At 29.3% G+C, this 27,098-nt stretch overlaps 1 protein-coding gene across 1 annotated transcript in view; it reads left to right on the forward strand.

Moving 5' to 3' along the window:
* The window catches only part of LOC105622079 (putative protein kinase C delta type homolog), a 34,963-nt gene extending 14,828 nt beyond the window's left edge, over positions 1–20,135 (forward strand). The window contains exons 2-6 of the mRNA XM_012203516.1: positions 2,144–2,419; positions 2,588–2,619; positions 2,714–2,799; positions 3,004–3,133; positions 20,029–20,135. Coding sequence (XP_012058906.1) covers positions 2,144–2,419; positions 2,588–2,619; positions 2,714–2,799; positions 3,004–3,133; positions 20,029–20,135 — 631 coding nt within the window. The remainder of the gene's footprint in view (positions 1–2,143; positions 2,420–2,587; positions 2,620–2,713; positions 2,800–3,003; positions 3,134–20,028) is intronic.
* Positions 20,136–27,098: the final 6,963 nt, after the last annotated feature.

Here is a 27,098-nt window from a genome sequence, read left to right on the forward strand (position 1 = left end):
ATTTTAATTGGAAGAAAAGTGCGGCTGAAGTCCATCGAATGCTTGTCGAAGTTTTATGACACTGCTCCAACTGATAAATCATGTAGGGAATGGTTTCGACGTTTCAAGGATGGAGATTTCAGCGTTGAAGACAAGTCTCGTTCTGAACAGCCAAAAAAATTCAAAGACAAAGAATTAGAGGCATTACTCGGAGAAGATCAGAGTCAACGCAAGAGGAGCTTGCAGAATCATTGGGAGTAACTCAACAAGCCGTTTCTGTACGATTGAGAGCCATGGGAATGATTCAAAAACAAGGAAATTGAGTGCCTTATAAACCGAGAGACGTTGAAAGGCGATTTTTCACTTGCGGACAGCTGATTCAAAGACAATAGAGAAAAGGATTTTTTGCATCGGATTGTGACTGGAGATGAGAAGTAGATATTCTACGACAACTCTAAGAAGAAAAAATACTACGCTAAGCCCAGTCAATCGATGCCATTAATCTCAACATCAACACCACGGCCGAACATTCATGGTTCGAAGATCATGCTCTGTATCTGGTGGGACCAAAAGGGTCTTGTTTACTATGAGTTGCTGAAACCTGGCGATTCCATTATGGGCGATCGGTATCGGCAATTGATTCGTTTGAGTCGTGCATTGCGAGAAAAACAGCTGGAATACGAGCAAAGATATGATAAAGTTATTCTTCTTCATGACAACGCTCGGCCTCACTAAAGTAAAAAATATTTGGAAATGCTCAACGCTCTGGGATGTTTTACCGCACCCACCGTATTCTCCGGACGTTGCTCCTTCTGATTACTGGTTGTTCCGAAGGATGCAGCAAGTCACCGGTTCACTTCTTTCGCAGAAATCGAAAATTGGCTCCAAAATTGAATCACCTCCAAAGAGTCATTTTTTCGAGATGGAATTCGAAAATTACTTGAGAGATGGAAAAAAGTAGCAGGCAGCGATGGAGAATACTTTAATTGATCTGTTCATTCATTTTGTTTTGAAATAAATGCATTTTTAAACGGACCGAACTAATTTGTATTCCTAATAAATAAATTTATTTATTGTAAAAACACTTATTTCATGTATATATTTCATGTATAATACACTTATTTCATGTATCAAGTGTACAAAACACTAAAAAGAAATAAAATATATGTTGTATACACACACAAATGCATTTTTATATATATATAATTTTTTTCCCAAGACTAGTAGTAAAATGCCTGCATTTGTCTCCCTCGTCTGTCGAAAACCATTTGCCTTCCGAGCGTAACAGTAGAAAATATCAAATTAACAGTCATTCAGCAAAGTGTTAACCATCGCCTTCAAATTTTTTGTGAGGAATTTTAGATGAAATGAGAAAAGGATTCTCTCGAAAAGATTCAGTATCATACTTTCTTTATGCTCCATTGACTGCATTCGGAAACATTACTTGGGTACTCCCAGGTGTATCGTCCTATCTTTATTTAACATTGGATGAACAACAAGGATAAAACGATACATGAAAGCATTTGAATAATGTTTTCAAATGCAGCCTTGGGGGTTCGATTATTCGAATTAAAGTTTACATATTCATCAGAGTTGATGGGCTGTTTATATAGATAAAATTTAATTCTTCCACCATTAAATTGTTTAACTGAATTTGTAAAGTTATTGAGGATGACCCAATAGAAGGTCGAAACGTTTAATAATTATATTTATTATGAAATGTTTTAGAATGAATGTTTTCATATTGAGATTCTGTGCAAGCTTGCATACTTTTTATAGAAAAGGATTTATGATAATTATTCATATTAGGGAACACTGCACTGATAACCTTAATTTTGATGTCAAAATCAAGGTGATTGGCGTGATGTTTCCTAATCCGAATAATTATCAAATTTATTTACACATAAATCTGTTTCATTTCTTATTTTTTTTCTTTACATTTTGCATTAAAAATGCATATGATATAATTATACCTCTATGCATGGTTAACGTTAAAATATTATTTGTATACAGACAAAAGATTAAATAATAATGTTTTTAATATCTTTTATTTTTGTAAAAAAATAATAGATGTAGTGTATAACGATATATCTATCGTTAAGTTTTTTTATTATATGAAACACCCACGCACATAAGAAATGTTTTGGCAATCGGATGATTTTAGGACAAGAGTACCGATGCTAAATCCTACGGAATTACCCTCGACAACTACAACGCAAAGCAAAATATACATTTATAGAACCAGAGTTCCAAGGAAAGATCTTGCGGAGTCAACAATGTCGACGTCTTCGCTGTTACGAGAGAACAACATCGGACGCGCTATAACAAGAAGAAGGGGTGCTATTAAACATAACAAAGTGCATATTGTACGAGGTCATAAACTTGTAGCCAAGTTTTTTCGGCAACCGACATTCTGCGCTTTTTGTAAAGATTTTTTGTGGTAATACTTTAGATTTCCTTTGTCTTCTTCTTATTAATATTTTAAATTTTATCTCATATTTTTAGAATTTATACAATTTCAATTATATTTTTTAATAAATAACATATATTTTTGATAATAAATTTGATAATAAATAAATATTCCTTAATTGTTTATTTTTTATTTTAGGGGTTTTGGAAAACAGGGTTATCAATGTCAGGGTAAAGTTTTTAGTTTCTATAATTTTGCTCTTTTTATTTATTACTTTCCTGTATCTTTTCATTAAGATTTATGAAAGAATTTTTTTTATTATAGCGTGTCAAACGGCAGTACATAAGAAATGCCACGACAAATTATTAACTAAATGTCCTGAGAGTGGAAGAGAATCAGAAAATACAATAGTAAGTATCGATGTTTACGATTAGAAATTAAAAGAAGATTACAGTAAATAAAATTAAATTGTAATATTGATTATTTTAATCTATAATAGAAAAATAAATTATGTAAATATTTAAACGACGTAATCATTATTAAAAAAAAAGATATAGCAGCAGTAATACCATTCATTTTATTATCTAAATTATTAAATATTTATTTTGTTATAGTATTTGAGAGAACGATTTAAGATAGACGTTCCTCATAGATTTCGTACTCACACATTCATGTCACCGACTTTCTGCGATCATTGCGGCTCAATGTTGTATGGATTGTTTCGACAAGGTTTAAGATGCGACGGTAAGAATGTAAAATGCAGTTTAGGATATTTTTAAACAACACAGTTTAAAAAAATTCTTTTATGTATCTTAGATTTAAGTTATTTTGTTTATATCAACTGATTCAATACATGATTATAATACTGATTCAATACACGAGCCTTTAATTGGCACCATAGTATAAAGACAAGAGTATGCTCATACGCATGCGACCAATCAAAATTATCAAGGTGTGACATCATAGATAAACGATAAATTTAAAACTATTATTTTCAAATAACTTATGTTAGCAGCATACTCGTCAGATATGTTATTTTAATTTCAAATTTACAGGAAAAATCTGTTTTAAAATAATATTTTATAAACTAATAAATATCCTGTAACTAATAAATATAATTTTTCTTTCGAATATGAAGCATGATGCATTGAAGTATTGGGAACATATCATAGCTGAACATGAACAAAATTATATATAGTTTACTTCGTTACATTTATACATTTAAGAAATAGAAAATCTTACCTTTTTTGATGTTAACATTTTATTTTCCGCATGTTGCAACTCACTTACGTATGATTATAAGGCTAATTCTAGAATGTGTTCTTTGTTTCCTGTTTCTTACTATTTGTCTCTATTTGTCTCTTGCCTTTTTGGTCAATAAGACAGGAAAACAAATAGCAAAAAACAGAAAACAAAAAGCACATTGTAGAATTAGTCTAAAATCTTTCGAAAACAAAAAATATTTTATGCTATTCCCGTTAAGCAATTTTGTTTTCCAAAAATAATTGCCACAATCTTTTATGGAACAATACGTTGCACATGTAATATCAACAATTAAAGTGGAAAAAGAGACTCAATTATTTTACCGGAATTATATGTCTTCATAAGATAATACATAAACATCGAAAACATGAATCAGATTTTGTTTTTCTAGGGACTCTATCAAGGAACTAAAAAAACAGAGTCTGACTATACCTTAAAATGTCAAATAAAAATGGTAGGATTGTTCTTAGTGCTTATACTTTTATATACTTTCGTACTTAGGACTTAGTTCTATGACGAGAGTAAACTGGGACGGACGTGTTTGTCCTTGTCTTGGCTTGGATGTTTCATCCCCAATTTTTGTTAAGCCTGCCCGAGCTTTTTTGTTTTAATTTCACATTTCGTTTTCATTGTTCTCCCACCAGCGCCCTTCCTTTGTGAAGATGTGCGTAGAATACATTTGATACTGGTCGTATTGTTGTTTAAAACTGTTTTCATTTTTATATTTTATATTTTTATTAAACAAATTGTATATTTCTAACTATATTATTTCTTTATTATTGTAACATTTCCTTATGATTATAATATGAAATACAATAAAGAATGTTTTACGTTATTTTATGTCTACAAGTTTTTCAATAAGCATGCCATTTCCTTACATTGTAATTCGTGCTGCCATAGAAAGCAAGCTAATATGAGCCAATCAAAAACATGGGCTGATGACCATACTCTGTTTTTCTAGGAACTTTATCAAGGACCAGGATCTACCATGTTTAATCGTCAAATCATTCGGACAATCTAATTGGCTCCGAGTGTGATCATACTTTGACTGCGCAGTAGGTTACTACGAAATGAATATACTCTTGTCTTTATACTATGTATATGGTATATTCCACGTGAAAGGGGGATCCACCTAAAAATAAATTTTGAAATAATCATGAAAACGTATAAGTGAATTATATAAAGTTATATAAAGTATTATATTATATAAAGTTGAAAGTAAAAAATATAAGTATTATGTGCCTTATATTCAAGATATTAGAGTCATATAAAAAAAAACTTCTTATGTTGTAATTTTTCTTGTGAACTAAAATTATGTAAAATTTTTATAAACATGAATTTTTTAGAATTTTTTCCATACTTTCACAGATAAAAATTAATTTTAATGAGAAAAATAAATAGTATAAAGAAATCAATTTTTTCCATAATAAATAAATAAATAAATTATATTCACTTTTTAAAATCTGAAAAAAATTCTCAAAAATACTTTAATATATACAGAGTGTCTCTTAAGCAAGATCCGGGCCGCATTGGGAACGTAGAATGAGTCAAGGCGAACGAAAAAGTCTTATACCATTTTGAAATATCCGCTGTAATTTTCGAATTAAAAAAAGAAAACGTCTAAGCTAACGTGTGGTGAAATCGCGCCGCGCGAATTCATAACAGCTCATCGCTCTTCACTGCATAGGCGCACAGGGAGGGCGAAGAGAAAGATAGCGTTTCGTTCCCCTTATGCGCGCCGCATTATGAAATGAAGTGCAATGGGCCGTGCTATGACTTCATCGCATTTGCTTAGACATTTTCTTTTTTAATTCGAAAAACTACAGTGGATATCTCAAAATGGTATAAGACATTTTCGTTCCCCTTGATCCATTTTATGCTCACAATGCGGCCCGAACCTTACTTAAAAGACACCCTTATATGATTTATAATACTTTAATATATGTAGAATATGGTATCGTAAAAGAAATTTTGGAATCAATTGGATTCAATTGTAAACGAATATTTTTTTCCAAAACAAAATTGGAATTTCCGTCCAAAAATTGATAATAATTTTTATCAATTTTTAACAGAGAATGTAATTAGTTACCGTTATTATTTTTGATAACGGACTGGTAATGTGTTACTTTTTTTTGGATAACTGTAACTGTAACGGTACGTAGTTACATTTTTTCAGTAACGAAATTTATTTTTGTTATTACTTTTTATATTTTAGATCCATTTATGATATGATTTTCGCATATTTAATCTGCAATCTTTGATCGATATTCATAGTTTGTTGTACATTTAGGATTGTCTTAAGAATGATTTTAAGATATAAACTAATCACAAAACCATATTAGCATAAGACTAAACCTTTATGAATGCTGATTTTTAGATTTAGCAGTAATAGGTTTATTCACATAATATGCTCCAAATCCTTATGGCTCCTAGAGATTCTATAATTACAGGCCTATCCAATTTGAGCTCCAAGGCAAAGCCATATATAAAAAAATTCAATGTAAGATTTTAGAAACTGTAAATAATTATTTTATAATATATATAATAATAAACTGTTGATAAGCGTCACTTAAATGCGTATCAACACTTTACAGTTCCTAAAATCTTACTCACATTGAATTTTTTTTACATTGATGGCTTTGCATTTTGGCTCTGGAACTCAAATTGGACAGGTCTGAATTCGAGTCTAGTCACGACATAGCCTCGGTCCGACATTTTTCTTCAATTCGCTGCAGTTATTTGAAATGTATTTCATTATCTAGTCTTTTTTGATGAATTGCTGCAAAAAAATGCTGATATATCCAACCATTTTTACTTAGAAAGAAATACTTATACTTAGATATTATGTAAAATAAAAATAACATAAGATTTAAGAATGATCAATTAATTATATGAATACATCAAATATGATAAAAAAAATCATGATCAATCAAAGTTAAACATGACAAAAATGTTTCGAATGATATATTATATATTCTTTTCATTAAATCAATTTATTTCAGATATGACTGCGCGTCGGTAACTTTCGGACTTTCAGCATAGTCAATTTGAAACGCTAATAATCCCTCTTAAATTAGATTAGAAAAAAAGAAAGACACTTATTGCGAAAAATATTACAATCGAACTTCCGTAAAGTTAACTTCCGTTTGTTTGTAACCTCCATAAAAGTCATGTCTTAATTTCCCATATAGTAATCCGCACATATGTTAGCGCATGCACATTTGTTTATTACGGAAATCGATCGGTCCCGACAAGTTATTTTTATAGAGATTCGACTGTACCTAAATTGATTTAATAAAAAGAATATAAAAATGTAGACTTTTTACCCAAGTCCCAATAAAAAATTAAACATAATAAAGGTCTCACATGAGGTCGGCCCCTCCGACCTCAACCCGCTAATAGAGCATTGTTTAATAACCACTTCTCCTATAACAATCAATTTTATGAATAATTTTATGAACTTCAGGAGCGGCAATGAGTTCTCTTATTTCTCCTGTAATCGCCAACATATTTACGGAGAATTTTGAGAAAGAAGCTCTCAGAAAAACACTCAAAAAACCAGAAGTTTGGTTCCGTTATGTAGACGATACATTCATGATATGGAGACACGATAGAGCTAAACTCCGTAAATTCCTTATTTTCCTCAACAATCAACATCCACTTCACTATATAATAGACATAGAGGAAAACGGAAAACTCCCCTTCCTAGATATTCTTCCTATATGTTTAAGAAAACTGACGATACCTTAAGCCATGAAGTGTACAGAAAACCAACACAAACAGATAGATACCTACATGCTAAGTCGCACCCGGCACAAAAAACAGTCTGCAATCAATTCACTTGTACATAGAACTTTCACTATCTCTAACAAAGAACATCTACAGACAGAACTCACTCACTTAAAATTAATCTTACAGAAAAACAGACACGACAAAAAAGTCATAATCAAAACAATAAACAAGACAACGGTATCTGACATACAATCAGAAAGGATCCTATCCATTCTCCCATATATCAAAGGAACAACAGATCGGATTGGCAGGATATTAAATAAATATAATATCCGAACTATCTTTAAACCACCCAAAAAGATAGGACAATTCTTAAGAAATCCTAAAGATCAAAGATCTCTATTTAGCTCCGCAGGAGTATACAAATTTTCTTGTTCCTGCAGGCAAGTATACATTGGAGAAACTGAAAGAATGGTCAAGCTATGGATAAAAGAACATCAATATGATGTCAGGCTAAAACTCGTCACGTAATCAGCAAAATCAGAATACAACAGAAGCAGGACATCAAATATTGTTTGATAAAACGATCATAATAGCATTACATCAACCAACATTACATCATACTTTCCAAGAAAGTATAGAGAAGCCATAGAGATACAAAAATACTCTTAACAATCTAAATAGAGATAATGACTACAACATAAATAAAATATGGAAAACCATTCTTCCGGTTATTGAAGACCGATTTCCCCTACTTCCCTCCACTCACAATTCTCTTCTTTCCCCCCAACACTCCAACAAGTAGCGTAATATAAAAAGGAACCCGAAGAAACAACTCAGTATCAGGCTGCTCTTCGCCCTGATGAAGTGGACTACAAGGTTTCACGAAAGGTTGGCATTACAAAAATGGATGTGGACACGGAGGAAACCCGCGAAACGCATCTTTATATAAAAAGCACCCGTGGAAGTCTCAAAAATATTATCAATATAATAATGTATTATTCGAAACATCTAGTTTTGACCAATCATGGCTTTCTTTATCATATTTGATGTATTCATATAATATAAATGGTCATTCTGAAATTTTATAATGTTTATACACACGCGTTCATGTAATGCGTTCTCTCTATATCAATTATTGTAAGGAATATTTCCGAAGTCTCAATGATCGAGTTGGCTAAGATACTCTTCCCGGAAAATCGAGAGGTTCCAACTCTTTCCAGGTTCAAACCCTGGCTGAGGTAATATTTTTTGCAACAAATTTCTTTCTTTCTTTCTAATCTAATTTAGAGGGGATTATTAGCGTTTCAGATTAATTATGTTAAAAGTCCGAAAGTTATCGACGCGCAGTCATATCTAAAATAATTAATTTTTAAATAAAAAGAATATATTGTCTGAAACATCTAACTTTGATCGATCATGGCTTTCTTTATTTGAAAAAATAAAGTTATGTTTTAAAAAAAGAAATACACAAAACTACGTACATATTGGGTACATTCATTCATTGAGTTCTTTCAGCTGATTGGTATATTCCATTAGATTCTAAAATATAGACCAATCATGAAAGAGCTCACTGAGCATTCGCTGAATGCACTCATTATATTCACCGCGTATTTACTTATGTTCACCAGGAATATGAATACGAAATCTGTGGGGAACTATGAAGTTTATAGAACTGCCATATTTACAGCACCACAGCGCCACTGAGTGAGTAAGAATGAGATAGCACATATCTTTCTCTCTTCCATAATTTTGAAGAAAAATGCCGGACATTCTCGTAGCCATGATATAACTACAAGAATAGATAGGCTTATGCGCATAGAAAAATCACATAATGTCAAGCGACCAATTGAATTGTCATCAATTGTCATCCTACATCATCATTCCGCGGTGAATTCAAAATTATTACATAATTTCCTTGCAATACACATTATAGAAAGTTCCTATTTTGCCATTATTATATGCAACATTACAAAAAAGATAGATTTTATTGTGAATTTTCTGTAATATTATCATTAATACGATATTTTATTGATTATGAGATACAACATATACGTTTAAGTACATGTTAAAATTTTGGAATGGGAAAATTATAAAAGTAATATTTTATTCAATATATAAATAAAAGAGCTAAAAAGCCACACGCAGAATGTCATTAGTGAAAGTCATATATTTAAAATTCAATCAAAAACTAATAAAAAACATAAACGTTTCGGCCAAGATGTGGTCATCTTCAATACGTAAATTCATCTCGGAACATCCTGAGATTTTAATTACACGCGCAGATAAAGGAAATATCTCGGTGATATTAGACTTAAACGAATATAAGACCAAGATGCATGAAATTTTGTTTCTGATGATAATATATACACAATCTGTAATAAAAATTCTATAAATGTAATTACAACAGAAATTCGTACATTTAAAAAAAAGGGAAAATAAAAAATACATAGATCAGATTACGTATATATAAAACTTCATGTATTTGACAAGGATTCACCGAGATCCTGTAGACTGCCAAAAGTTAACAAAGATAGCAATTCATTAAGACTTAATTGTAAGCTGCATAAATAGTCCTTTTTATCCTTTTGCAACTTTTTTAAAAAACATAGAGAAAAGCAACAACTTTACTTAAAAATAGTTACGATTTGATGGAAAAATTAAATGAATTAATACTAAAACCTAATTATAAAATAGTTTCTTTCAATGTAGTTCCTATGAATGCTAATAGCCTTTCAGATTTGGCTATAAAAAATATAGAACGAAGATGGAGCTTTATTCGTAACAACACTGAAATATCGAAAACTGAATTCATAAAAGCGATTAAAATTATATTAAATTCAACCTTCTTTGTGTTTGACAAGAAAATATTCAAACAAATTTTCGGTATGCTCATGGAATCGTCGTTATCACTATATTAGCGAACATAGAAAACTATAGAACTTAAAAAATGATATTTTTGCTACGGTAATAAAACAATATAAAATCTTCGAAATCGGATTACATGGATGATATTGTACTCACAGCGCCACAAGATAAAATTGAATCGATACTCTGTAAATTTAATGCTTATTACGAAAGGATTAAGTTCATTGTAGAATATGATGATAAAAATGGTATTAGTTTTTTAGATGTGAGATTAATAATAGAAGAGAGAAAAATAATCTTTTATATTTTCAAAAAACTTACCAATTCTGGAAGATATCTTAACTTCAATTCGAACCATTCTATCGAGCACAAGAAAAGCATAATCATTGGACCGAATAATCTTCCTATTTCATCTTAAAGAAGAAGAATCAATAAAATGGATTTGGACCAATCAATTTCAAGTGTATTATTTTATTCTTCTATCCAAGGTTCATAACGCCCTGAAATGATTTTTTTTTTCAAAAATGATTTGATCCAAGGGAATAACTATTTTTAAGTTTACCATTTTACATGGATTTTGTATTTTAGAACAAATCAAGATTTGTTTCATTTTGTAAATATTGTTCGCGCAAGATCAAATTTCCTTAAAAACTGCATATATACATATATGCATTATAACATATGTTAGAGCCATCATTTTCCGTGAGATACTTGACCTTCAAAAAGAGACTTATTTTTTACAATTTCTTTTACGTTTGTGATCCTAGAGAATATAATCCTGTTTTTCAGTGAATTTATTTATTTAAAAAAACAGGAAAAAAGATAAAAGTCAATTAAAACTTGTAAAATAGAAAACAAAAGACTGTCACTTGTGATGAACTGTGCTGCGTTCAATTATTTTTATTCTCGATCTCAGCGATTCTGTTTCATTCTTGTTCCACAGTTTGAATTGTGTGAAACTTTCTTTATTCTTGAAATAAAATATTTTCGCATTTTCTCAGATATTTATGAGACCATCACGACAATTTGAGAGTTACCTTAATAATGCATCATGTTGGTCGGAGGAAGAAGCAGAAAAGAAAATTGAAGTATCATCTGCGAATGACACATCTAGTTTTGATGAATGAAACTTCTGATGTTCAGAATAATGATTTTTCAGTGAACTGTACTTTGATTATTCAGTAATTCTGATATTACTTGATCTAATATAATGATTCTCCCATAAAAAATTACGTGGGTCATTTGATAAGTTTGGTAAATTTCCATGAAATGGCGCTACAATCCATTTGATGACGCGACATCTCGAAAGATCCACTCTTCGAGCCCCTTCAGGCCAAATTTCAGCGAGAAAGGACGCACAGTTTACGTTTGGTAGTCATTTGAAGCGAGATTGGCGCGCAAAAAAATGCTCTTCCATCAAGAAAACGCGCCATCCCACAAGTCGACCGTTGCAATGACAAAACTACGAATTGGGCTATGAATTGATTCCTCATCCACTCTATTCTCCGGATTTGACCCCGTGACTTCTTTCTGTTCCCAAACTTAAAAACTTGACTCGGTGGGAAGAAATTCTCGTCAAATGAGGAAGTCATTGTCGCCGTCAATGAGTATTTTGCAGACTTTGAGACAGCCTACTTCAAATGACTACCAAACGTGAATTATGCGTCCTTTCTGGCTGAAATTTGGCCTGAAGGGATTCGAAGAGTGGATCTTTCGAGATGTCGCGTCATCAAATGGATTGTAGCGCCATTTCATGGAAATTTATCAAACTTATCAAACGACCCACGTATTTCGAGATCTTGCCTTCAAGGATATGGATGACAAGGATGAGTTTGGAGTATATGGATTTAAGGTTTAGGAATTGAGGGTTCAAATAACTTGATTGTTTTGATTTATTATTCGCGGTAGTTAAGAATTTATAATTTATGTTATTTTATTTGCGATGTGAATTATGTGATTTTGGACTTTTTTACTACGTATCTTATAAATGTGATGAGATATGAATTTTCGGGAAACATCCTGTTTCAGCACGTTAGAATATGTATGTAAGGTGCAATTAGTCTTCCTTCCAGAACAAAATTTTTTTTATTTTGTGATCCTGCGTTATTATTTACCATATTTTATCCAAGAATTCTATTTGTTTCTGAAAAAATATATTTTTTTGAATTCGTTTGATTTATTTTTCTATAGTTTCTATATTGAAAGAATCATCCCCAGAAAATTTCGAAATATCTTAGAATCATGATATATGGTATTATACCATAGAAAATCTATCCAAAATCACACATCCTTATTGTCATTATTATTGAAAGCCTATCTATTCCTTATTGGTCAATATTTTTTCTTGTATTTTACATATTTTCAAATTTGTTTATTTCATTTTATGGGAATTATTTCTGACGAAGCTTATAAAATAAAATATTTTAGAGTTAACGTAAAAGAAATTGGAAAAAATATATATAAGCTTTTCTTTGAAGATTAAGTACCTCAGGAAAAATGATGGCTCTGACATATAGTGCATATATGTATATATATATATATATATATATATATGTGCAGTTTTTAGGAAAGTTGATCTTGCGTGAGCAATATTTAGAATATGAAACATATTTAGAACATGAAACGCATCTTGATTTGCTCTAAAGTACAAAAACTCATTAAACAGAAACTTAAAAATGATTATTCCTCCGGATCAAATCATTTTGGAAAAAAATCATTTCAGATCGTTATGAACCTTAGATAAAAGAATAAAACGACATTTTGAGACTGATCGGTGATGAATCCAAAAACCCATCTTATTGACCCTTTTCCTTGATCCAAATATTTCTTAATAAATATCCTTTATTGACATGATTTTTGCCACAATCGGATTAACAATCGGATCAAAATGCTCTCTCAGAAATCCTCAGCTGATAAATACCATATAATGACGACAACAAAAATAATTCTCTTGACGACATGAAAAGATATTTCACAATTCCTTATTTTAGTGGAAAAATTTAAACCGTTTTTAACTTTAAATTTATTAGGTCTACAACTTTGCTTCCGCCGTTTTTTTTCCAAAATTCGAGGCTTTATTGTAAAAAACTAGTTATATATTTATGATTCAAAGTATTGTCCGTCGCTGGCCACTACTTTCTTCCATCTTTCGGGTAGCGTACGAATCCCGCGTCGAAAAAACTGGTCATCTTTTGAGGCTATCCACGAATCGATCCAATTTTTTACTTCTTCATAAGACCGGAAGTGCTAGTCAGTCAGGCCGTGTGCCATTGATCGAAACAAGTGATAGTCAGAGGAAGCAACGTCTGAATACGGCGGGTGGGGTAGGACTTCCCATTTCAACGTTTCCAAGTATGTCTTGACCACTTTCGCAACATGGGGTCGAGCATGCTGCAAAATCACTTTATCATGTCTCTCGTTGTATTGCGGCCGTTTGTCTTTCAATGCTCGGCTCAAACGCATCAATTGCGTTCGATACCGATCGCCTGTGATTGTTTCAGTCGGTTTTAACAGTTCATAATATTATATATATCATTCATATAAAAGGTTTGATATCAACAATTGACAAATTAAATCCCACATCAAATTAAATAAATAATACTAACTCTAATGATAAATATTATTCGTATAAAAGATTTGATATGAATAACTAGCACCAAGTTAAATCCTATACTAGCCATACCAAATAAAGAATATAATTCAAGTGATACTATCTTTAACTTTTACTACGTACTATGAAAATTAAGTATGTATCTTCCCATTGAAGGATCTTTCTATTTCGATCCAAATGATTTTAATTCTCTATATAAAATTTTTATATTGCAATTTATTTAAAGATTTTTATCTTCCAATTAAAATAGTAGTTATTTAATTCTCATTCAAAAATATTATCCAAAACATTATGACAAAGTTACATTACCTTGTATTGCTTCCATTCAATGTTACTACAAAAAATGAAAGTAAACATTTGGCACTGTAGGATCAAATAAGAAAAACTATAAAAACAATTAAAAAATTTTATTAATAGTTAATAGAAATAAATAATTTCTGTGTTATGCTCTCAATAAAGTTATTATTATTGTTATTGTTACAAAAGATAATTACAATTTTTATGCAATACTAAATTTAATTTGAATGTTTTACACTGAATGTTTTACTGAATAAAAATAAATTTACTGTCAATTTCTTTTTTATTTTAATAATGCATGTCTTACAAATACTAGTTTATTTATCCTAGATTTAAACTTAGTACACAACTTTCGTAACTTATACGAATGTATAATTTAATTATATATGTATACTACGATGGATATTTTTATTCTCATGAAAATGTTTCTTATTTTTCTTATTTTAAATATTACATTCATGTTTTTAATACTGTGATTTAGCAGCGCTAAGTATTTACTTCTTTAATTTTTTATAGTAACACTTGAATGGAAGTAATATAAGATAACAGAATTTTGTCATAACGTTTTAAATATTTTGAAAGATGAAATTTAATAACTACTTTAAACTATCTTGATTGGAAGAAGAAATGTCTTTGAATAAATTGTGATATAAAAATTTCATACAAAAAGAATTAAAGTCATTTGGATCGGAAGATCTTTCAATAAGAATAAAAAGATATACAGGATGTCTCACCCAAGACCGACTATCATCTGAATAATACTCACAATTTTGGAGATAGAAAGAAATAAAAGTTGTTTGGGATCGAGAGGAACATCATGTACTAATGAACATTTTTTTTCCAACTGAAGGCGCTTAAAAGATTAAAGATCTTTAATAATTGCTTATTTAAAAAATTATTCATTTTGCATTCATATTTTTTTAAAGCAACTATGTACTTTCTTTACACCAACTAATTTATCTCATTATTCTGTTAATAAAAGTATTAAAAAGTTTATTATATTGGGATACAAATTAGTTTCGGTCCATTCCCTAAAGATGGCTCCAGCTGTTGTGAATGGTTCATAGTGACAGCTGATTTTGGCGGTTTCAAAGAAGTTAAACATCTGCTAATAATATTCAGTTTATATCGCTTTCGAGTTTCATACAAGAACCTTGATTTTTACTGTGTTTGAAATGTTCGAATTTTATGTTAATCAAGCAGCATTTGCGGGAGATTTTGATTTTCTGTTTTAATTGGAAGAAAAGTGCGGCTGAAGCCCATCGAATGCTTGTCGAAGTTTATGATGACACTGCTCCAACTGATAAATCATGTAGGGAATGGTTTCAACGTTTCAAGGATGGAGATTTCAGCGTTGAAAACAAGCCTCGCTCTGGACAGCCAAAAAAATTCGAAGATTTAAAGAATTAGAGGCATTACTCGAAGAAGATCAGAGTCAAACGCAAGAGGAGCTTGCAGAATCATTGGGGGTAACATAACAAACCATTTCTGTATGATTGAGAGCCATGGGAATGATTCAAAAACAAGGAAATTGGGTGCCTTATGAACTGAATGAAATGAACAAGAGACGTTGAAAGACGATTTTTCACTTGCGAACAGCTGATTCAAAGACAACAGAGAAAAGGTTTTTTGCATCGGATTGTGACTGGAGATGAGAAGTGGCTATTCTACGACAAGAAGAAAAAATACTACGCTAAGCCCGGTCAATCGTTGCCATCGATCTCAACATCAACACCACGACCGAACATTCATGCTTCGAAGATCATGTTCTGTATCTGGTGGGACCAAAAAGATCTTGTTTACTATGCTGAAACCTGACGATTCCATTACGGGCGATCGGTATCGGTTACAATTGTCGGTTACAATTGATTCGTTTGAGCCGTGCATTGCGAGAAAAACGAGCAAAGACATGATAAAATTATTCTTCTTCATGACAACGCTCAGCCTCATGTCGCTAAAGTCATAAAAAATATTTGGAAACGCTCAAATTGGGATGATTTACTGCACCCGCCGTATTCTCCGAACATTGCTCCTTCTAATTACTGGCTGTTCCAAAGGAAGCAAGTCACCGGTTCACTTCTTTCGCAGAAATTGAAAATTGGCTCCAAAATTGGATCGCCTCCAAAGACGTCATTTTTTCGAAATGGAATTCGAAAATTGCCTGATAGATGGGAAAAAGTAGTAGGCAGCGATGGACAATACTTTAATTGATCTGTTCATTCATTTTGTTTTGAAATAAATGCATTTTTGAACGAACCGAACTAATTTGTTCTCCTAATATCAAATTAAAAAGTAAAACACAAGTGGTGCTTTGTTATTTATTTAACTTTAATTATACGTATGATATCATTTATATAAAAGATTTGATATCAACAATTGGCGCGAAATTAAATCCCGTACTAAATTAAGTACAATAGAATTTAACTTGATTAGTTAAGACTATCATATAGGTTTTAATTTTTAAATTGTACATTAATTTTTTTTCGAGAAGTAATAATTTTTAACAGTGAATTAAAATTGCCATTAGGTTGGAATAAAAGAATCTTCAATAAGAATATTTTTGGAAAAGAATTAAAATTGCTACTTGAATTGGAATAATAAAAAGATATATATAATTTAGATTTTATTCGAGAAACGTGTATATTCTTAGCGCCTTTTTTTACTTTTTTTTAAAAAAGTAATTTTTTATATAAATGATATAAAATTTTGTGGAATTTAATTTGGCGCCAGTTGTTATAATATCAAATCTTTTATACGAATAAGATACACATCATTAGAGTTAAGTAACAAAAATATTACCATTTAGATTTTTACTTTTAATATATCTTAGACTGTATCATTTTGGTTTTAATTTTTAATTTAGTACAATAGTACTAAATTAATTTTCGAAGAGTAATTTTTGACAGAGCATTAAAGCTGTTACTTGGGTTGGAATAAGAGAATTTTCAATAAGAATATCTTTGAAAAAGAATTAACACTACTACTACTTGGGTTGGAATAATAAAAGGATAAGTATCACTTAAGTTCTATTCGAAAAGCATTCTTAGCGTCTTTTTTTTACTTTTTTTAAAAAGGTAAATTTGTACTAATTTCACGCATTTTGTAACAAATATCTTCGTATAATTTCGTTTGCATTCGTTCTCTTTAGTTAAATATTAAATTATAAACAAATGGAGATCAAGATCAAATAGATCATTATCAACTTCTAGCTTAGTTAACAGATATAATATATAATTTCGTTTGCATCCGTTCTCTTTAGTTAAATATTAAATTATAAACAAATGGAGATCAAGATCAAATAGATCATTATCAACTTCTAGCTTAGTTAACAAATATAGTATATAATTTCGTTTGCATCCGTTCTCTTTAGTTAAATATTAAATTATAAACAAATGGAGATCAAGATCAAATAGATCATTATCAACTTCTAGCTTAGTTAACAGATATAGTATATAATTTCGTTTTCGTTTAATGTCCTTTCATTATGTATCAAGTTATACAAAAAAGAGATCGATGATATATAAATCGCTTCATTATTCTTAGTTAATAAATACCAGCATATAATTTCATTTCCATCCAATCTCCTTTTGTTAAATATTAAGTTATAAATAATTTTATATCGAATAGATAAGTTATAATATAATTTTAGATCGAATAGATCATTATCTAACTTAGTTAACAAATATAGTGTATAATTTCATTTTCGTTCGATCTCCTTTCATTAGCCATTAATTGTAGATCACTCTTTAAAAAAAAATTCATATTTTTATTCATATTTTTTTCCGAAACAATATCAAGCAATTAATAAAATATTTAATAGTCCTAATTGATCATAAAGATTACATAATGGATGATTTTATTCCATTTCATTATCGTTTTATATGTTATAATTTGAATTATATCAATACAATAAATAAAGTAATGACAATTATCCACAATTAGATCCCATGTACTAATTTTGAATCAATTTATCAAATGCTTATTCTTTTTGATGGCATTACTACATCCCATAAGGATAATAAAAATTATTTGCGCATGCATATTATATATATAACGAAAGTATACATATATATAATGAAATTATAATTGATGATCCACATCTAATTTTAGGATCTAATTGTGAATATGATTTACTTTGATACTTAAAACAAATAAATCTTTTCGGGATGGCATTATTTGTAAGATTTGACAAGTTTTTAAACGTTTTCATAATAAATTTACAATAAAAGTATCGTTATAACATAGTGATTACACAACCCGGATACATTTAATTTCAACTGAGCATAACGTTGATTTTTTTTCCATGAAATTTAATTACTAATACTATAAAAGTTATAAGGCAATTCTTATGATATTACACATTGAATGAATTTTTAAAGATACATACGTTAATTAATCTCACGCAATTAATTAGTTAACGACATCAATGAAATATAAAGCGCTGTTCATAATAAATTAAATTCAATTGACACTTGGAAGAGATAAAACAAATACTAAAGAATCTTGTGATACGTACCATTTAATGAAAAATATAATTATGTAAATATAAAAAAGTGAAAATTTCAAAATTAGTACCTAATTCACGTCTAGTGATTTTACCTTACGTATTAAGTCATAAACAAATAGAGATTGATGACGAATAAATCGTTTTGTCATAATCATTTCTTAGTTTCATTCTTGATTATTTCTCAATTTTCGCAATTGAGATATTAATTTCTAAAGAATGATACATAATTATGCATGCAATGCAGCCATACATTTCGAAGTGCATTATGCTTTTAATAAGAGGTAAACAAAATCCATTTATTTAACATTTTTAGCAATTATTTAGCAATTTTGTTTAATATTTTACATCTGATACTGATTGGTATATTGTTACAATATTTTTTGTAAAGTGCATAATTTTCTTATATGCTAGGGCATAGAAAACGAATTAAAAATTTCCCTGACTTTTCAGAGTTTTCTAGATGAAAATGGAAAATTTTCTAATATAAAATATGTAAATTTTAACATTTAAACTTAAGGAATGTAGGAAAGCTATAGTCTATATTATTTAAAATAACACAAAAAAACTATAGTAAAATTTTGGATACAAATTCAAGTCAGCAAAAAATTAATTCGTTTTGGAAAAAAGAATGCAGTAATGACGAAAAAAAAGGATCAAATAAAAATACTGAATAAAATATAAATTTTAATGAATTATTGAATTAAAATCGTTTAAAGTGCGTAAGTTTTGAACATATTTGACTATAAACATATATTATTTAAAAAATTATAACAATTTGAAATAGGAGCAGTTTAAGGAAATTGAGCAAATTTCGAAATTCCAGACTTTTACATTTTCCTCTGACTTTTCCTGATTTTTCTAGTTTTCCAGATCAGTGCAATTTCCTGATGTGAAGAGTTTTTTCTTTCTCGTTTTCTAAAAATTACAAATTTTTAATAAATACACATTTTGAAAGTTTGCTTCTCATTTATATTTTTGTAATATTTGTATATTTTTCTTATATATATTGTTTATGTTTATTGTATGTTTTGAAATTGTACGTAAATAAATACATTTAAATAATTTATTGTGCAGAGTATCCTGAATTAAAATGAGTAAACTGTAGGGAATCGATAAACTAAGAAAAAAGTCCTTTGGCGTGTTCTGATTCCCATTTGAATGCTCCTCGGATATCATGTTATTCTTATTTAATATTTAATAAACAACAAGAATAACATGATATTCGGAGAATACTCAGGGAATTCGAACATGTTCTTAGAGATATGCTTGTTTTTATTTTATTTTGGAGAAAAACGTTAAAGAAAACAAACATAATTCGGAATATTGTTTTCTTCGTGTACAACTTCAGCGATAATGTTTCAGAGGCAGTGCGAGAGTGCGTGCCAATTTCCAGACAGAAGAATGCCGAATCGGCGAATTATTACGTTGACCAGATCAGTGTTTGGCTGCAAAACGAACTGTCCGTATAAGATGCAATGCATTGTTGTAAGAGGTCAATATTTTGAACAATATTTGCATTAAGCAAGTGACAAAAAAAATAAGTGTATATAAATAAATAAGTGTGTACGAATAAGTAATAAATAAATACAAAAATAAAAATTACATTTTGTCTTTTTTTGGGATTTTTTTTAAAACAAAGCAAAAACAAGCATATCTTTAAAGGACTTTTTTTCTTAATTTATCAATCCCTTATATGCTTAATTCTTAATTTATCAATCCCTCTCGAAATTTGGTTTTTATTTATATTCGAGACACGCTATAAAATAAAAATATGTAAAATTTTCTTTTATGATAAAATTAATATATCAAATTCGCTTATATGTATTTCTTTGTAATATAATAACATTATTGTCGATCGAAGATTAAACATGTATTTCACATTGAATAACTATATAATTATTGATATCAATAAAATTAAGAAGGATCTTCATCTTGTTAATTGAACGGAAGAGTAACACATATAAAATACATTAGAATTCGTCAGAGAAATAAAAACTTATACTGTGTACGGTCGATAGCAAATGAAAATACACTTCACAATGTCAAGACATCAAAATGTTGGTATCAATAATTGAAAAATCTTCGTCTTGTTAAAAAATTTGTACAACAAAAGAACGTCAGTGTATTATATATTAGTATCCAGAATGAAAAATAAAATAAATTACAACTATAATAATAATGTAAGATTATAAGAATAACAGAAATTTGATAAAAACAATACAAAATTGATGTAAGCGAAAGTAAAAAATGTACAAATCTATTAGTTCAATTCAAATTAAATAAGAAAAATACCTTTCATAATTGTAATGGAGAGAGTTCAGTCCAAAAAAAAAAAAATTAAATAATATAAATAAAATGCAATAGAGATGTGCGAGAAAGATCAATGTCTTCAATCTCTTATTTTCGACATTGTTAGACGAAATAAATTTAAATGACTTTCAGAAGGGAAGTAAAGTTGATGTTAGAAAATAGTGAGAAATAAGAATAAAGAGGGGAGGATAGAAAGAACATAGGAAAAGATTATATAGAGAGGAAGGAAAGAAATTATATATATTAGGAAATTATGAGGGAAAAAGGGACTGTATGATTTGTGAGTAGGATTCTGGCAATGATTCAGTATCATTTTGTTTATTTAAATCTGTCTTTTAATATGAATCATTTCAGATATCAATCTTTTGTTATAAAAAGACTCACTGTCTAAAATCCTCACATCATTCCATCTGAAATTATGATTAAAATTAACCCGATGATTGGATATAACAGAAGGAGAACTTATCTTTTTATTAATATCCGAAAATGTGTTTACGCAATCTTAGTTTCTCTTATTAATTTGGCCAACTGTGACTGGCGTCACAATCATCATGAGATCTTATACACAACATTTTGATTCGAAAGCAATTCCAATTTATCTTTACCTCTCTTAATAAAATTTGTAAGATATTGATGGTGATGAAAGTTAATTTACAATGAAACTTGTTAGAAATAAGTAGAAAACTTTCTGAGATAGAATGTACATAAGAAATTGTAAAATATTTTTCTTTGATTTGTAAATTATATGTAGTATTCAATGTATGAAATTTTAATCTTTGTTCTATTGTGGAAAAAATAAAGGAGAGAGGATAGTCATTTTCAAGAAAAGTGTGAATTGCGTCGATCAAATTTTTTTGTTGAAAGCAAGGGTGTGAATATTTTTCAGATAGAATATTTTTTCTAAAAAATTAATAATTGTGCCTCTTCTGTGACAGAGAGTGATTCGAATAGAAATTAAAGAACCTGCCAGAAAAGGTAGCTTTGTTATGTGTATCAAAAATGATTCTCTTGTCAATAATAATTAATGTTGTATTAAGAAAATACATTCTGCTGTTAACACCAACCTCCATAGTAAACTATATTCTTGTGTGTAGAAAATTGAAAATGTTCAGCGATAATGTTCATTATTAATCATGTTAGCTGGAAGTGCAAGAAGGATGTCATCAACATATCGGAAATAAAACAGTGGTGGTATTTATAATTTTATGATCACCACCTCTTCAAGATCTTGCATTACAATGTCTGCAATTATGGGCGATAACGCTGAACCTAGATAGGAGTGCCAAATACTTGTTTATAAATTTTTTGATTGAATGAAAAAAAGGTTGAATTTATAAAATTGACTGCAATAATAAATTCTTCTTTAGAAATGTTTGCCTTCATTGAAATATGGTCCCATTCTTTTATTAATGCTATTGATTGCTAAATCAATAGGTATATTTGTAAAGAGAGACATAACATCAAAAGAAGCCAAAAGTCAGATTTTATTTGTTTGCCATTTAATATGTCAAACAAGTGAAAGCTAATAATATTTAATGTGACTTGGAGCATTTAGTATACTCTTTTTGACAATGTTATGTAAATAAAGTGAGAGATAATAAAGTGAACTGTTTAACGAAGAAACTCTCAATGGGTTACCATTTTTATGAATTTTTATTAATCCATACACTCTGGGAATATTTTCGTCCGTTGTGAGTAGCCTTCGATATGTGGAATCCTCAATAAATTCTTTGCACTTCCATCTCGTGACATTATTGTATTTATAAAATATTATTTACCTTAGCTCGTCACCTTATAGGAGACAATATACCTTATGCAATTTTTCCCATTGCTGTTACTTTTTTATAATATAATTTTAAGACCTGGATTGATGTTAAGAAAAAAACTTTAACTATCCATAAATACGAATCTGCAACCTGTAATTTTTTTAAAATCAAGTTGTATCATCTTCTAAATCATTAGCGTAACTTTTGGCGCTTTCGAAATCAAGGGATAAAAACAGCGTAATTACTGGTAAATAGTTTTCTAGGTAATTTTATAGATAATTCTAAATATTAAAATTTTAAACAAATTTTAAACAAATATATAAAATGAGGCTCGAAAGAATCTATAAGTGAAAAATGTAAAAAAAATTCATCAATGCCTACATTAGCTGCTCGGATGCACAGAAAATTCTTTATTTTTGTATGAATGTAACAAAACAAATAAAATATACATTTTGACCCTTCAATTTGGGTCTTTATAAAATATAAATCAAAATTACATAAATAACGCAAATTCCAAGTTAATGATTCCCAACAATTTAATTCTTCTTTCAAATTAGCTATGTAATGAATAGCCCAATGATTATCAAAAATATTAACTTATACAATAATAATATAAAAAAACTTACATAAAGTAAAACCGAAGTCATATACATTGCGTTACTAAGTAGAATCACATCACTCATCAGATTGTCAGATTTGCTGTGTAATCATTAAAAAAAAAAACACAAAAACGAAAAATTAGAGAATTATTAAAATCATTTGTCTGAATTTTAATTATATCAACATGTAAGCGTTTTCTCGCGACTCGACGTAAAGGTCTTATGGTATCGACAGTCAGAGATATAATAAGAGTCAAAATAATAAAGTCACGTAGTTATTGAAATAAAAATAAAAATAAGAATAAAAGAGGGTAAAATCAACGTCACAATTCCGTAAACAAATTCATGTATAGGATCTAAAGAATACGTATCATTCTGTAAATCAAACTCTGTTGCTTTATATGGATCGCTTCCGAAATCAGTTTTTTATTAAGTACTTTTTCCTCGTCTAATATCTTGACATTTCCCCAATCAAAATCATGTTGATGACTAATTTTGTGTTCTGTTATTACGGAATGTTCCAATTTATGTGATTTCTATGTTCATTTATGCGTGTCTTCAAACATCTACCTGTTTGATATGATTCTTCATAATCTCGACAATCAATTTTATATACAACGTCTATGTGAGATAGCTTGGGACGAATATCTTTATGACTCCTGATGAATTCCCTAAGATTATTAATCCCTTTATATGCCATGTGTATTAAGGAGTCTTTTTTAAAAAATTTTTTGATCTTTTCTGATAAAAAGGATTGTAAAAAACTTGTGATTAATTTTATCTTCATTATTATCCGTTGTTTTATCCGTGATGTATTATCCTGGTCATTTCATTATTTAAATTTTGTTGATAATCTATTTTTTATTTCAGAAAATATGAATTTCAGTGAATATCCGTTGTTTAAAAGAATTTTAATTATTAATTCGAAATTCTCTTGATGATAAATAGGATGAGACAAAAAAAAACTCTATCGATTGAACCAACGATTGTTCCCACTTTTTGGCATAAAAGATGAAAAATAATTTAGATAATGATCAGAAAAAGTAGGTTTGTGATATCAATTCTGAATAAGAGAATTTCCTTTTTTAAGCTGACATCAAGAAAATCTAACTTGTCCCCATCTATTTCAGTTGTAAATTTTAATCTGAAGTGGAATGAATTAAAGGTGTTAACCAGTATATCAATATAACGCATCATGTGCTAACGCAATGTCATCAACATATCTCACATAAAAGGCGAAATTGGAAGCTCTGTAATGCTTTCATTTCAAGATCTTGCATAACAATATCCGACACAATGGATGATGAACCCATCGGAATACTAAAAGTCTGTTTATAAAATTTGTCGTTGAAACTAAAAATTGTTGAATTAAGAACTAATTCCAACGCTTTAAAAAATTCTTTTGGGAATGTTCGTTTTTCTTTCAATGAGATGCCATGTCCTCTCTATGCCTTCAAAAACCAAGTCAATAAGTACATTTGTGTAATAACGAAATCAAGAGATAAAAGAACTTCCTTGTCAGATTATCAAATTAGAAATGTATTTAATCAAATGAAAACTGTTCTTGAAAAAATTGTTTGCTATTGATAAACTGTATGTGTAACATATCATTAAAAAAAAAAGACTAGATTATAGAGAGGGTTCCTCACTGAAGAAACTATGATACGAAGTAGATAACCTACTTTGTGTATTTTCGGAAAATCATATGCAAGAGTTAGAAGCACTCAATTTGTTATAAACAGAATTCTCAACGAAATCGCGCTACTTTCATCCTTTTAATAACGTTTTAAGTTGTGTTAACATTTTAACTGGATTGTGATCAATAACTTATAAATCTCAGACACTAAAGTTTCCATTTTTTGTATATATTCCGTCTTCTCAAATACCACCACCACATCACCCTTATCTATCCTTGTAAAAAGAATATATGGATTGTTTTTAACAAATGAATGAATTTCATTGTCTTGATTAAAAAAAAATTCTTTTTTCTATGTCAGTCTTACTAGCACATGCTTGCTTTATCCCCTTAAAGGAAAAATTCTGTTCTTAACTTCTCTAATGTTGGGTAATTTTAATTTTCTGACAAAATTATGTTCGATGTGTTTAACAAATTCAATCATGGTGTTTCTAATATTGAACATTGGCAAGCAAAAATTTTCACTTAATTATAACAATGCTTTGACTTCTTATGGTATAATAGAACATTGCTGAGATTTTTGAACCATTTGTCATTTACTTCAAAGATATCATATGAAATGTGTTTAAATTGGGAAACAAAAAGATTCACTTTAATCGTTTCGTTGTTTATGTTTTTATTCTTCGGTTCTTGGAACTGAAATTTTGTGTGAGAATTAGTGCTAACAACGTCAAATAAAAATTATTGGGTTGTCCGGAAAGTTCGTGCCGAACTTTACTAATCTATATAATTTAATAAATGTAAAATTTAAATCTTCTGCGTTTCAATTTTCCTTCAAAATCGGCACGAATTTTCCGGATAACCCAATAGTATTATAATTTTAAATTGATAAGGATCTAAATTGAAGGATCAAAATGTATATTTTATTTTGTTCATTTTGTTACATTCATACGAAAATAAAGAATTTTCTGTGCATCTGAACAGTTAATATAGGCTCTTTTACATTTTGGGCTTTTTTACATTTGATGGGCTTTTTTACATTTTTACATTTTTCATTAAAATTTATTAAAATCATGTAGATATGTAGATTTTTAAAAAATGTCGATTTTCGATATTTTAAATAATTATATTTGAGAGATTTATATCGTATTATTTTTTTTGTTACTTCAGAAAGTCAACTAAAAAAATTTCAGTTTAGATTAAAAAATTTGGAAATTTTTTATATAAAGTCATCATTTTTTGCGAATTTTTCCAATAAAATTTTTTAAATCATTGAAATTATTATATTAATTGAAAATAAAATATTTTTTATTTGATTTATGTTTATTTGTCTTTCTCTCTAACTTTGAGATCAGATTTCACATGTTTTGAACTAAAAAAATATGTATTTAATTCAAAGGTATAGCGTGACAAAGTTGGGTTTCATAGAAAAAGGTTTAGTTGTGGCCGAGAAGGTAATAAAAAAATAACAATGGCGAGCTAGGGTTTAATCATTCCATCAGGAAAGTAAATGAATAGATAAATTATATAATTTAATTCATAATCAACAAATAAATATTTCAGTAAATTTTGACAATAACGGATTTAGCTCCGATGACCTTGATCTTGAATGTTTTCAAAACAGAGAATTTGTACTTTAAAACAAATTTTCTACGCGAAGTAAGTTTCAGCCCACACTTTCTTTACGCGAAAAGGAAAGTCGGACGCTGCTAGGCAGAGGGACAGGGGCTGAACTTCGCGCGGAAAATCAGACACTTTTAGATAGAGGAGATGGTTGATTAGATTTAATGTGGAATGTCGGTCCCGGTGGAATGGAATCCCTTTGAGAGAAGGGGAAGTTCGATGGACTTCGCTTCGCGTAGGAAGTCGTATAGTCGCTAATACTAAAATTGCACTTTAACTCTAAATATCTCAAAAACTATAAGAGACCGCCATCTTGCTAAGAAAAAGTTACTTAGAATTATAACTTTGACAACATATGTTAAGCTCAAAGGAGCTGAGTCCTCTCCAATAAATAAATACTATAATCCAGTAAATAAATAATTATCGATTTTTTTTAATACTTCTGACGATGTACGCTTCGAAAGAAAAAAACCGTTTTTTTTTTCAAAGAACTGTTCA

The sequence above is a fragment of the Atta cephalotes genome (genome assembly GCF_000143395.1).
Source record: "Atta cephalotes unplaced genomic scaffold scaffold00002, whole genome shotgun sequence".
Classification (NCBI taxonomy): Eukaryota; Metazoa; Arthropoda; class Insecta; order Hymenoptera; family Formicidae; genus Atta; species Atta cephalotes.